Source organism: Aphelocoma coerulescens, chromosome 1A (genome assembly GCF_041296385.1).
Source record: "Aphelocoma coerulescens isolate FSJ_1873_10779 chromosome 1A, UR_Acoe_1.0, whole genome shotgun sequence".
In the NCBI taxonomy this organism is placed as follows: Eukaryota; Metazoa; Chordata; class Aves; order Passeriformes; family Corvidae; genus Aphelocoma; species Aphelocoma coerulescens.
This window is the reverse complement of record NC_091014.1, coordinates 53,678,808-53,692,912: the sequence shown is the minus strand read 5'-3', so window position 1 is coordinate 53,692,912 and position 14,105 is coordinate 53,678,808. Positions and strand designations below refer to the sequence as shown.

Sequence of the window (14,105 nt, the reverse complement as noted above, 5' to 3'; positions counted from 1 at the left end):
ACTGAGCACACACTGCAGCTGTGCATCAGATTATATGCAAAAGTGTTGGTGGACCGACCCATCTGTTTCATGATTAATCTTTGTTTGGACAAAGACCCTTCCTACAGTCACAGCTTTTGGGGTGGATGTGTTGTGGAGATACTGAGCCCACGGAAAGGCAAATGTCTGTGTTGGCAACAAGTAGAGTTAAAAACTGGTGAGACAAAATGTTGCCAAAAGCAAGCATTTCAGATGAATAGGACTCCAACATTACTAGTTTGTTAGTGTTTTCTAATAATTTGAAATCTCTTTAATTTTGCTTTCTGGTATTTCACATGCTTATGAGTCATGTTTTGAAGCCTCTCCGTGCAGCCATGACATCTAGAAACAATTCTGTTATAAAGTTGTTTTCTTTTTTTATTTTAAAGTTCACATAATCCCAGGACTCAGAGATGAAAATTTTAGTGTATCAAGGAATTCAATAAAATTATACTAAACAACCCATTTCCCTCCCTCAAAAATCCAGCTGGCCTAAAATTGTACAAACTCCGTTTTGCAGTCGTATTTGACTCTCTCTTGGGGGGATCAGCACACCTTCATCATCCTCCCTTTCTCTGGCAGTAGGTCTGCACATTGGCTCTCCAGGTCTCAGAGGGTGCTGGGGGAAGGAATCTGTTGTTTCCAGCTTTCCTTCCTTAATACTTGTTCTTTCTATTGCCCCATCTTATTTCTCTGCCCTTCCAGCATGCCTCAAAACAGTGGCCTGCGAAGAGGAGCATTAGGGCACCTGTACCTGTGAGAAGCATCAGGCTGAGGTTGGTAAAGGTAGATGAGGTGACCTCGGGGTGGAGCTGTGTGAGGCCTCACAACGCCACCCCCCACCACCCCTTTCTGCTTGCCGTAGGAGCAGAGCAAGTGTGGAAAGCTGGCTCTGTCGCCTCCTGCAAGCTTTGCCAAAAATCATTGCTTTCCTTTCCAGCCCCAGCCTGCATTATAATCAAAACAGAAAAAAAATCCCCCTAAACATATCTCACACATGATCAGTAGAGAGAAGGTAAATGATGTGATGGCTTCTGCCGGCAATCCGGTAAATGCTTCCCGGTTTCTGAGCACCTGCAAGAGCACTGTGCCGGGGCTGCCCCAGGCTCCCTGCTCCCCATGGCACGTTGCTCAGTCATGCTGTTCATCTTTCATCCAGCAGCCAAGTAGTGACCATGCTTCTTCCTTTCCTGCAGAGAAAGCTTTGATAAAAACAGGAAGGCAGCGGTACAGCTTGGCACCAGGAATACTGTGTGCATAATCCCTAGCACTGGGGACAGAGAAAATGGGAGAATAATTAAAAAAACAGAGAGAGGGAGGAACCAGAAATATGGGAGTTTAACATGAGAGGGGGAGCTGTATATCTGGTAACCACTGAATCATATAATTCATTTACTTGTGCATGGATGGTGAGGTTCAGTGACCAATAGCCTTCATTCCTGGGGAGATCTTGGCTGCATGGAAATACACATGGCATTTTCTGACAGGATTTGCAAAAAGTAAGAATAAATGAAGATTAAAATAAGCTTGATCAATACAGCCAACAGAAACTCGGTGCTGTATTTAATCTTCCAAGTGCTGCATAAAGCTTTTGGTGAGCAGACATTCATGGAGTAGCTCACCAGCTCCTGTAACACTTTTGTTTGGAGGACTGTGAATTGTGGACAAACATGCATTTAATGCTGCAAATGGCCTTGTTTGCTAAATCCTACTGTTCGCTTTTTTTCCAGATCAAGTAGTTAATTGACTCACTCAAGGTTAGGGCAGAAGCTCAGTGACAGAACCACAGGAGTATCCAGGCAGAATCTGGCACAAAAATTTTCACCAAGAAAAAAATGCTTTGCACCAGGTCTGTGTTCCAGCATAAACTGGCAGAAAAAAAAAAAAAATAAACCCAAATGACAAAGATTAGTGTCTACAGGCTGAAGCCAGATATTTAAATTAGGAACAGGGCACATTTTTAACTGCAAGAGGTGACAAGCCATTGTACAAACAAGGAAAGTGGCAGATTTTCTATCTTGTATCTTTAGGAAAGTTGTTTTGCTCTCTCACTGACTTCACATTCTGCCTTATCGCACTCTCACACAGACTCTGCTCTTGTTAGTCTCAAAAGGACTCACTTATGGATAGAAAAAGACAGAAATTACTCCTGAATTCCCAGTCCTGCAATGCAATGCATGCTGACAGTCTCTGGGTACACCCAAAGCCTTGCTGATTTCAGTGTCGCTCTGAGCAAGGACAGAGTCTGACTGTGCTCATCAAGGTGCATGACTGCAGCCTTCAATGGCATTAAATAACCATGAGCTGCTGCTGCAATGCTGAAGAAGTGTCATCCTGTTTTAAAGCAAAGACTCTTGCCTGTAGCTTTTTAATGACACGGACAATGCTGTGCTATGCGTTTTTCAGCAGCACCGGGAATTCTTCTTTTGATACTGGCAAGAAAACAAATCTTTGTCAGTACTAAATCTGTCCATCCTACTTCTAATACAGACTTCATACCTGTTCCTATAATTATTTGTACCTATTTACAGCTTTACCCACAGGAATACTCTGAATGACATCATTGAGACCAAGCTAATACAGAAGCCTAAACCTGAGGAAACTTGTTTGTAGACCCAGGTTCTAAATTTAGCATTTTCTTCTATCTTTGCACAATATAAGCTTTAAAAAACGTAATTCTGCCTGTGTACCTAACTCTGCTTGAATGTCTATATATTTGTGAGCCTGGCATGAAGGGGAAGGATCTGTAATCTTTGTATATTTTGGAGATGTAACAAAACAATAGACAAAGGATTCACAGGAAAGGAAGCTGGAATCATCTGGCAGAAACCCCTGCAGCAAAAGGCATCATTCCACAGAATGAGGTTAATTAACTGGCAATTATTTCTGAAGTGCATCTGAATCAAATATATCTGCCACAAAGATGTCATTATAAGTGTATCAAGCCACAGCTGGAAGTCAAGACTATTTGACACTCCCACCCTCACCACGACTGCACTGCTACCCATGACTGAAACTGCACGTCTCTCATGTTGGAGCCCCTGCAGCCACAATACACACAGGGAAGCACACGAGGCTCTTCCCCAAGCCGCCGCTGCCACAGCCTGACTGCTGGCCATCACTCACATTCAGATACGCCATTCAAGCTCCTGGAGGGCTCTTTTGCTGACTTGTAATATTGAGAAAGCAGTGAGATTGAATCTTGTGTCTTCCCTCCTCCCCCAGCTGAGCTGATACAGTGGAAACAGCCTATGTCTGCTGAGAAAGGATCTTAAACAAGAGCAAAATTAGTGATCTCTTCATTTTGCTCAGGCAGGCACACAAGGGATTTTACTGTTGTGCCTGACTTGAGACTACCAAAAACTGCTCCAAACTGCAGTGAGTATTGAGAACCACTTGTCAATTGTTCTAGACACCTTCCCACTGCTTCCCTGGAGGGCATGGTCCAACTACATCCTTGTTACGGCCTGCAAAAGAGAGAGGGAAAGGGCAGGAGACAGACTCCAAGCTGAGACACGTGGATGCCATGGATGTGGTGTCTATGGAACAGGATGCAGCTGAGAGCTGGTACGTGGGCTAAGTCTTCCCTAGAGGTTCTTGGAACATGATGCATTGCTAAGAAAACCTTTTCAACCAGGGCACTCTGGCACCCAGGGTGACCCCATTTCACGGGATCCAGGATTCACAGTACCGATTGCACCTCGAGTACTGTGTTCCGTTTTGAGCCCCTCACTTTAAAAACGACATTGAGATGCTGGAGCAGGTTCAGCGAAGGGCAACAAGGCTTGTGAAAGATCTAGAAAACACATCCAATGTGAACAGCTGAGGGAGCTGGGTTTGTTTAGTCTAAAGAGGAGGGTGGGGGGACCTCATCGCTCTCTACAGCACGTGAAAAGAGGTTGTAGTGAGGTCGGGGCCAGTGTTTTCTACTGTGCCTGCAGTGAGAGAGCTAGAGGAAACGGCCTTAAGATGAGACAGGGGAGATTCAGATTAGATACTAGAATTTTTTTCCCACTGTTATGTTGGTCAGGCATTGGAATAGGTTGCCCATGGAGGTGGTGGAGTCACCATCCCTGGGGGTGTTTAAGAGGCATCTGGATCTGGCGCTGGGTGATGTGGCTTAGGGTTTACAGTGGCAGTGCTGGGTGGACAGTTGGACTGGACGATCTCAAACGTCTCTTCCAACCTTGATGATCCCATCATTCTCTGATCCTCACAATCCTGCCCCTCTTTCCTCCACATACACACGCTGGCAGTGGCAGCCAACAGGTGCTTCTTTCTCACAACTTGAAGGCCACAGGTAAGGAATGGAGAAGCCTGCACTCCGCCTAGACCAGAAGGAAGGTGTAACGACAGGCACATTCCCAACCATTCCAGTTCCGTGGGCTTTCCCTCGGACCTTGCCCGGCGCCGCCTCACGCGGGGGCGGGGCCTGAGCGGGCCCGAGCTGTGGCGGCGGAGGGCGGGCGGGAGGCGGCCGCTCCCGCTCCAAGATGGCGGCGCAGAGGAGGAGTCTGCTGCAGAGTGTGAGTGGCACCTTCCCCCCCTCCGTGCACACGCACCCCCCAGGTGGGTGCGAGGGAGTCCCCGGGCCTCCTCCTCACCCGCCCCCCGCGCTGCCGTGTGGGAAAGGGGAGGTCTCCCCGCAGCGGGGCGGTGGGATGCTGCTCTCTCGCCCCCTGTGCCGCCTCAGGGCAGGGGGTCTCGGCCTGCGGGGGTCCGTGCGTGGTCAGCGATCCGCACCCTGGGCTGGCTCTGCAGCGCGCGGTGAGCGACAGGTGGCTGCGGGGGCCGTGCCAGTGCTGCGGGCTTCGGGGTGCCCCGCTGTGTGAGGGGGCAGCTGGCGTCTGCAGGCCGAGAGGGAGATGGCGGCCCCAGGGATGTTTCCTCTAATTGCTGGCTGCAGCAGCCGGCCCCAGCCCCTTGTCCTGGGTGAGTAGTCCTGGGAGAATCCAGAGCTTTCCCTGTACTCCCGTGCCACGGGTGCGCGAGGATCTGATATACCATAGGAATAGCTAAGCTCGTGCTGTGCTGTATGGAGTGTAAAACTTGCATGCAAATTTCGCTTCTGGTTTCTTGTTAGCAAGAGCCAAAGTGCAGCCAGAGCTCAGCGTCAGAGGGAAGGGATGTGGTAAGCGATCCTGTTCTGCAGCAGGGAAATACGGAGTTATTGGCTGTGCTCCTAGTTAGCAGAGGGAGAAGGGTTGAGAAGAGGGTGGGGGTGGACTGGTAACCTGTTCTGGACTACAATCCTCACTTCACACTGCTTGAGGTTTACATGGTCTCTTCCCTCTTCTTGTCTTCCAGGAACAACAGCCCAGTTGGACAGATGACTTACCATCCTGCCATCTCTCTGGGGTGGGCTCAGCTCCAAACCGTTCCTACAGTGCAGATGGCAAGGGGACAGAGGGTCACCCCTTGGAAGATAACTGGTTAAAATTCAGGTAAGTGGGTTGCACCCGGGACACCGACTCCTGCTAGCACAAGACCAGGTAAAAGAGGTATTGTCCCACAGGACTTGGAAGAAGAGGATGGCGCCTGAGCATGCAAGAGGTGTCTCCGGGAACTTGCTACTTGTATCTGTGTCTTACAGACCTTTGTGACCTTTTTGCTTCTCGCTCCTCCCATTTTGGCAGGAGTGAGAACAACTGCTACCTCTATGGTGTCTTCAATGGTTATGATGGCAACCGAGTCACCAACTTCGTGGGTCAGAGGCTCTCTGCAGAATTGCTGCTGGGCCAGCTCCATGCAGATCACAGCGATGCTGATGTGCGTCGAGTTCTGCTGCAGGTAAAGAAGCTTTGAGTGGGAGCAGCTCCTGCTTCTCGCACTACCCACCTCCACTTTGCTGTCGGGGGAGCAGCATCTGGTTTCTGTGGGGGTTGGAAACATCTGGTGGTTGCAGTTGCACTCATCCTGAGCATCTGTAGTGCTTTGTTTCACTCCCGCCTCATATCCATCTGTCCCCTGGCTCCATCAGCACAGTGCTGAGAGCTCTCCAGGAAGCTGCAGCCAGTCTTCACTGGACATGTAAGAACAAGTCAGCCTGTGGAGGAGATGACAGTGAGTGAAGGGGAGAAGTTAATGTGTGGGGAGATGGATTTGTGAGTGCACTTTCTTGAGTGACAGGATTAACACACAAGATCAGATAGGTCTCTGACGCTGCTGTGAATGTAATTTTTATGGTGTTGTCTGCTGTTTTGAGTTGTTGCGGATTGTTTTTACAAGCTGTTAACTAGTTGTACTGAAACAATTGTGTTTCGATGTGCTGTAGTGATCCTTGAATGTCTGTATGTACAGTGATCATCCAGTCTTACGAGCTGGTCTTAGAGAGGTGAGGATGGGTAGCCCCAAAGGTCTGTAGGCATTGGGTAAGAGTTTAGTTTCTCTTCATGGTCTTTTTTAGGCTTTTGATGTGGTGGAAAGAAGTTTCCTGGAGTCCATTGATGATGCCTTGGCAGAGAAGGCCAGTCTGCAGTCTCAGCTGCCAGAGGTAATGTAACTTTAAGAGCAGAGCTTGCTGGAGGTTCCACCTTCCAGATTGCTGGATGAGGTTTGGGCATATTAGTCAGTTTGATCCAAGGGAGGCTGTAAGTGAAAGTTACTTCTCTGTGGTTCTCTTCTGGACGCTTGCACGAAGTGAGGCAAGTGCCTTGGTCCATATCCCAGAGTTCCCACTGTTCATACTGGCACTGCTTAGACCTATCATTGGTTATCTGAATAAGGAACCGAGTGTATCACAGAGAGGAGTTCAGCCTGTACATGTGGCTCTTCCAGGACAAAGCCATGCAGATGAGAGGCAGGGCCTCAAATTTGCATGGCATCTGGGCAGATACGGGCTCTGTTCTTCAGGTGTACTGGACTGTCCTCTCCAGAACCATATCAAAGCTGTGTCATTCACTAGGATTGAACAAAAAAATTATATGTCTTCTACAGGCATGACACAAAGCATGTCAGGATGAGTCCCTTCCCTACAGAATTTTTATTCCAGCTGTGATTTCTGTGTTGTGGACTGTGTGTTTAAGCTTCTCCCACATTTTGGCTTCCAGGGTGTTCCTCACCACCAGCTCCCTCCTCAGTACCAGAAGATTGTGGAGAGATTGAAGGTTGTAGAGCAGGAGATCTCTGGAGGAGCCATGGCTATTGTGGCTGTCGTTCTCAACAACAAGCTCTACATCGCCAATGTGGGTGAGTTGGTTTTTGTCAGTGGCTCAGTCTCAGCATTCCTGTGGATGGCAGGGGCTCTAGGAAGTAAAAGAAATTTGAATGTGGGGGACAGTTTCTTTGGTCTGTGGCCAAGTAGTGATATGCTTGCTACTTATACAAGCACTTGAAATCAGCCTGGCTCTTCATCCCTGCAGATGTTGGGTGATGTGGTGTGTATGGCCAAAGAACAGAGGGAAAATGGGTTGAGAGGAGTAGTGCAGGTTCTCTGAGAAATACAGAACTTTCTTGGGAGGTACTGGCTCAGGTCTGGATGGAGAGCTGCCTAGCAGACCCACTATGCTGCTAGCAAGGTTACATTTTGGAGATCATGATGAGAAAGTACATGAGCCTTTCTCTTCTTTTCTGTCTTTATTCCCCTTTCTGTTCCTTTTCCCTTTGGATATGTTCTCCCTGTTAACGGCAGAGCTATCTGGTGCCTCATCTCGCTGCTCCCACTGCAGGTACCAACCGGGCACTGCTATGCAAGTCCACGGTGGATGGGCTGCAGGTGACTCAGCTCAACGTGGATCATACAACAGAGAATGAGGATGAACTTTTTCGCTTCTCTCAGCTGGGTGAGTGTTTGGATTTTGTCTTCTTAGCTGAGAACATCGCATGGCTGTTTATCTGGGGCACCAAGAATGACTCAAGCCACAGGAACAATAAATAACCACAAAAAGAAGCTTACTGTGTTTTCAGATGACAAGTTCAGTGCCTTCTTTTTGTGCCTTTCTAGCCATTCTGGGGCTACAGAGTGAGTAAGCTCTCTCACTGACCCAGCAGAAAACTATGCCTTTGTTTCAAGTTTGGAGTGTTAGTTTTGTGTCTAGCTGCCAAACTGGCATTGATTTGTGCTCCAGCTGTTGCTGTAGTCGATAGGAAGGCAGGAGTGGAAGCACAGAGCCAGAGGGTAGAAGTGAAGCGGACAATGTATGATGGCTCCTGTGGAGGAAAACCACAGTTACGCTGCTTTAAGTTCTGTGTGATGCCTCACCCTCAGGATGATACATTTCAATATATGCCTCTGTACAAGCTGCTGCTGAAAAAAAGCAGCTTCACTTCAGACAGAGCCAGGCCAAGCACTGGCATTTACTGCTCTCACATCAGTAACTGTTGAAGTCTTAATGCTGACATTTTGCCTTAGGCAATTTCCCTTTTCCTTTACAGTATTTGACATGTTTTCTTTCTTGGTTTAGAGCTAACCCAGACCACTTGTGTGATTGCTAGTACCAAATTCTTCTTATTGAAATACTTGGGTGCTGTACTTTTATTTAGGTAGACCTAAGGTGGCATTCTTCATTAGATTCACCTGGCAGATACATTCTTACCACATGAGGCTGTTGATGTGGTAATTTCTGCTGCTAGGTCTTGTTTTATTCTATTTCTCTTTCATTCCCACTTTTACTCCTACTCCTGCACTAGGGATATGTGCCGTGAAACAGAAGACTGAATACAAGAATCCAGGGAAAGGGACTTCTTGACTGTGTTTTTACTGCTAGAAATGCAGAATTTAGCTGCAGTCCATAGGAGAACAGGGATCTGTTAGATGTACCAGCCTTAACTTGGTGCAGCACTGGCGCTCCTGCTTACAGCCCCAGCAGAAGGAAGATCCTGTAGAACAAGACAGTGTGCACAGGCTGTTTTGGAGGCCCAAGGGAGGTTGTTGTTGGGCTAGGTTGAAGCACAGAGATGAGCTAGTGGGGATAGCATTTGCCTGTGCCACCCCTGTCTTGAGGGAAGAGTGGGAGAGGTCTTGTGCTTTTGTGGTTCTTCAGCCAGCATATCACAGCTTGTTCGGTGCCCTGGGACAGTTGCTGTGGTTTAGACATGACCCCTCTGGCGTCCTGTGAGCCTCCCTCTGTTTGTGTCTGTCGATGGCGTGTACCCCCCTGCCAGGAGCTGGCAAATGAGCCGGGCCGTGTTGATGAGTCAGCTGTGGTCTGCAGCAGATGGAGGACTTGTGTCTTACTGCTGGGGTAGGTGCAGAGCCATCTGTGCAACAAGGCTTGGTTTGACTCAAAGGGAGAATTTCAGCTGGACCCCTGCCTTCACCTTGTACTGAGGACAGTCATCCCTAGATAAAATCTCAATGTTTTCTGGCTGATAGCTCTAGGTATAATGAGGAAAGGGGGGTTGCCACAACAGATCAGGTAAGTGCTCCAAGTCCTGCCTCAAATAGTAGCAGCACTCAGATGGTCCCTGTTAGAACCTTCTTCAAGATGCGATTACTTCCTAGCCTCTGCCAGAGCTATTTCCCCATAAGTTTATTTAAATAAATACTTGACTGATCATTGTTCTTATTTTAGGAGAAGCCCATATGAATTTGAGCACTTGAGCAAATTCAGTGCCTCTTGTAGGTAGTTCTTTTCTCAGAATCACAGCAGGGGTAAGGTTGAACTGGCTCATCTGGTCCAAGCTTCTGCTCGAGGAGGGTCATCCCCGAGCATGTTGTACAGGTTCATGAATATCTCCAGTGAGGGAGACTCCACAACCTCCCTCTGCAGTCCAATGTATTACTAAAATTGTGGAGCTTAGGAGCAGGGGCCAATTACAGGTGGAAGAAAAAGCAGAATCCTTCACATGTGTTTTCCTCGTTCCTGCCTTCTCCTCCCATCACACAGTCCAGAGCTGACAGACGCAGATGTTCCCCTGCCTTTTCGCCAAATGCCTGGGCACCCAGGCCAGCTGCTGCTGGTGGCTTAGGAGCAGGATGTGTGCTTTGTCTCAGGGCCAGCTGTTGCATTTAGAGTATGCCTGTTGGGCTGCGTGTATCTCCCTCCTTCTCTCTCCTTCCCAGCTTGGAACTAATGAAAAGATGTCCCTTGAAACGCAGCAAACTGCTACTCCTTTTCTCCCTTTTTAGATGGTTCTGATGATGTTTAGATGTTCCTGATGATTCTTTGGTGTCTCATTTTGTCTTACAGTCCTATGTAGCTGTGGATATTTCTTTTCTCAGAGGAAGTTCTGCAAGTTTCACAAAGTTAATGAAACATTTTTGGTTTTCAATCTGGCAGGCTTGGATGCAGGGAAAATAAAACAAGTGGGAACTATTCGTGGGCAGGAAAGCACTCGGCGCATTGGAGATTACAAGGTCAAATACGGCTATACTGATATTGAACTGCTCAGGTCAGAAAAAGTCAACTTTGGGGTTTCAAGCCCTCCTTTTCTTCATGATCACTCCATTCTCACCTACTGTGTCACCATTAAATGCTAAATTACTGTCTCTTTCCAGTGCTGCTAAATCTAAGCCCATCATAGCAGAGCCTGAAATCCACGGAGGGCACTCACTGGATGGGGTGACAGGATTCTTGGTGCTCATGTCCGAAGGGCTCTACAAAGCACTGGAGGCAGCTCATGGGCCTGGGCAGGCAAACCAGGTGAGCCTGCTCACAAGGGAAACATTCCCGTGGCTATTGACTCACTCCAGCGGTGTCAGCTGCTCTCATACAGGCTGAACTCCTCATTTGTCCTGTCAGTGCTGGCCAGGCTGAATGCCTGTGCCACCCCATTCCAGTTTAATAATATGGGAGCTGCTTTGCCAAGCCAGTTCTTTTAGGCAGCTGCCTGTCCTTTAGGAGTAGCCCATTAAAGGGAGTGGGATGACTCAAGGCACAAAGGCGCATTTTCAGCAGGTAAGCCTCACAGTCAGATTAGTTGCCATAAAAACTCTTAGATCAGATGGCAGAAAAAGGTTTCCTCCAAAATCTCCTAGAAATCTTTCTTCTGGTGATTTTTTTTTTCCTTCTCTGCTCAGGAAATTGCAGCCATGATAGCCACAGAGTTTGCCAAGCAGACGTCACTGGATGCTGTGGCACAAGCAGTAGTGGACCGGGTAAAGCGCATTCACTGTGACACTTTTGCCAGTGGTGGGGAGCGGTCCAAGTTCTGTCCCCGTCACGAAGACATGACGCTGCTTGTGAGGAATTTTGGGTACCCCCTGGGTGAGATGAGCCAGCCCACGCTGACACCAACGCAAGGTGTGTTGGGGAGAGAATGAAACAAAATGGGGAGGGGGAAGATAAGATCTCTGGATTGATCCAGCACTCACCTCACATTGGGAGAGGAGGTAGTTGGTGTAGAAGGAATTTTTATATTAAACAGATGATGGGCTTTTGAGATATGGAATCTGTGACAATTTGACAGGATACAGTACAGCATCAAAGGCATTTGGATATAAATTCTTGGGGGTTTTTGCTGCTGTGCTGCACCCCCAGTTGCTCGTATCTGAACTGCATTTTATAACTTCTGTTTTCTCCCTTCTCAGGAGGCCGTGTCTACCCAGTCTCTGTGCCATATTCCAGCTCCCAAAGCACAAGCAAGACAAGTGTCACACTGTCTCTTGTCATGCCTTCTCAAGGCCAGATGGTCAATGGTGCCCACAGCAGCTCAACTCTGGATGAAGCCACCCCCACCCTCACTAAGTAAAGTCCTGCTCTCTTGCTACCCCCAGTTTTCCCTGCACCTCACACTGTATAAAGTGGTTGAAAAGCAGAGACAGCTGTCAGTTACCTGTCAGTCATTCCCTTATCTGGAATGCGCTCCCCCCCCCACTAACAGTATTGACAGCCAGCATAATGTGTTAGCTGGAAAGCAATTGTGTGAGGAGTGGGAATGAGTGAGGCAACAGCTCTGAAGCCAGCTCTGGCGACATGCCTTGGGAGCAGCATCTGCTGCTGTTCGTGGAAGGCATTCTGGCAGTGAGCAGCCCTTCTCTTTGGATCTCGTGTGCCAAGTGTGTTGGGTGCTGTGCACAGAGGGACTGTGGATGCCCTTCATTTTAGTAAGGAAGGGGGACTCTGTGTCACCTGTAAAGCTCCTGGAGAGGCTATGCTGCTGAAGTTGATTTGCTTACAGACAGAGCCCGGAAAAAAAAAAAGTGGATAAAGCTTAGAACTGGGTCCTCTTTGGATCCACTCTGCAGTGTCATACTAGTTAGTGGCTGTGGTTTATGTTGAGCCCTTGGCACAGGGTGGTGTGTACACACTGCCCAGTGAAGAAGCGCTGTGGGTATTGTGCTCTGTAGCTCCAGAAACAATGAGGCTGACGCACTAGAGCTGCCTTGGCTGCAGCACAGGGCACGCAAGAATAGCTTTCCTTGCTGCCAGACTCTTCCCGTAAAGCTCGTACTGTTCTGGGTATGGGGAGGCCAGCAGAGTGCATGCCTGTTTTTTTCCTGCTTCCTCTGTTGCTCAGATGCCTGGTTGTACTTAAGGCCTTACAGTTAATGTGAATCAGATACCTTTGGTGTTTGTCAATTCCAATCAGTTCTCAACACTTGTAGCGCTCTCATAGAGCAAGTGACTGCAACTTTTTAGCTGTCTGCTACGATAGCTTGATCTGTGAAGAAACTGGTGCTTGTTCTGGTGCTTTTCTTGTCCAATGCATCAGATGGAGTAGAATAAAGATGCTTATGTTCTCTCTTTTTCCCTCCTTAGCCAAAGCCCAACTGTGACACTGCAGTCAACCAATACTCACACGCAGAGCAGCAGCTCGAGTTCAGATGGAGGTCTCTTCCGCTCCCGCCCCACCCACTCGCTCCAGCCAGATGAGGATGGGCGTGTGGAGCCCTACGTGGATTTTGCAGAGTTTTACCGGCTTTGGAACATGGACCATGGCGAGCAGGGAGCACTGACTGTGTCCTAATGTATCTGCCTCCTGCAGACACCTTGTGCTCAGCTGTGTGGGCAAAGACTGAGGCAAGAGTGAGAGTGTTCCACTGAGGGCTGCGTTCTGCCCAGAGCTAACTCCTCTCCAGGATGTGCTGGACACTGGGCAGGGGGTCTTGTGCACTACACACGTGTTGCCTGTGCCATGTTCCCAATCCTGACCAGCCCTGGGAAGCCCTGTGAATAGGGGAAGGGGTCTTGAATGCAACCCTCACCGCAGGTTTTTGCAGATAAAGGTGCAGAGAGGGCTCCATGTGGATCGTGCAGGAGTGGGGCCCGTACGAAGGCTGCGTGTGTGCGCGTGTGTAGGTGTACACGTGTGTGCCTGCGTGTGTGTGTGTGCTGTCATAATGTTTCCACAACTCAGTTCATAATGCTGTGATTCCAGTGTTCAACTCCATAGAAGATACCTCTATTTTGCAGAATAAATAACTTATAGCTACAGTCATTGGCACCTGTGTGGCTTGCTCTCTTCCTTACAATGTCATGTGTGGGCGTGACAGCTTCTCCTGGTGAAACCTTCTATTCCTCCAGAACAGAGGCTTGCACCTTGCAGCAGGAAAGCTTCTGCTAAGAGAGTGGCCTGAAGCCTTGCAGGTGATTTAAAAGCATAAGCTTTTTCTTTACTTATTTGCTGAGCTTTGGCACTGAATTATGGCTTAGAGTCAAACCATAAATACAGGTTATTGTTTTTCGTAAGTAAAATGCACCTTGTTTCCCTTAATGTAGGCCATCTGGAAAGTTGTAGAGGGCAGGTGGAGTTTGTAATGAAGTTTCCCTGTGCAGGCACTTGGTGGTGCACAGCTGGAAGTCACAACTCTGTCGTGGTGCCTTGAAGATGCAGTTGGGCTCCCTCGTGTCAGAGAGGGGAGGTGTGCAGCGACGAGAGGAGGGGTCCTGCTGGCTGCACACTGGTGTGAGCCCAGGCCTGCACTTGCTGGCCGAGGTGTCGGGATCACGGCGATCTTCAGTTCAGATTTCTGACGGCAGGCGGCAAGCGAGACTCTTCCCTCCCTGCTCGGGCCGTCCCCTGAGCCTTCCTCGCTCCCTGGGAGCCTTTCCCCAGCAAACACGGGAGGCCTCGGGGGTGACCTGCAGCACCTGGTACCTCTGGGGAGTTGTGATGAGGCACCAGGCAAAGCCTGGAGAGGGCTAGCGGGGATTAGAGGAGAAGGGGCAAGAGGAAGAACTGGTCGGGGTTTCTTCCCGCGTTTA

General features: G+C 48.8%; 1 protein-coding gene across 1 annotated transcript; it reads left to right on the top strand.

The window, feature by feature from the left end:
• The first annotated feature begins 4,459 nt into the window (after window positions 1-4,459).
• Window positions 4,460-13,338, top strand: TAB1 (TGF-beta activated kinase 1 (MAP3K7) binding protein 1). Its single transcript, XM_069002748.1, has 11 exons — window positions 4,460-4,544; window positions 5,326-5,462; window positions 5,655-5,808; window positions 6,425-6,511; window positions 7,068-7,206; window positions 7,686-7,799; window positions 10,239-10,350; window positions 10,457-10,601; window positions 10,979-11,201; window positions 11,489-11,645; window positions 12,660-13,338. The coding sequence occupies exons 1-11, from the start codon at window positions 4,512-4,514 to the stop codon at window positions 12,865-12,867; spliced, it is 1,509 nt and encodes a 502-aa protein (XP_068858849.1). The 5' UTR covers window positions 4,460-4,511; the 3' UTR covers window positions 12,868-13,338.
• Window positions 13,339-14,105: the final 767 nt, after the last annotated feature.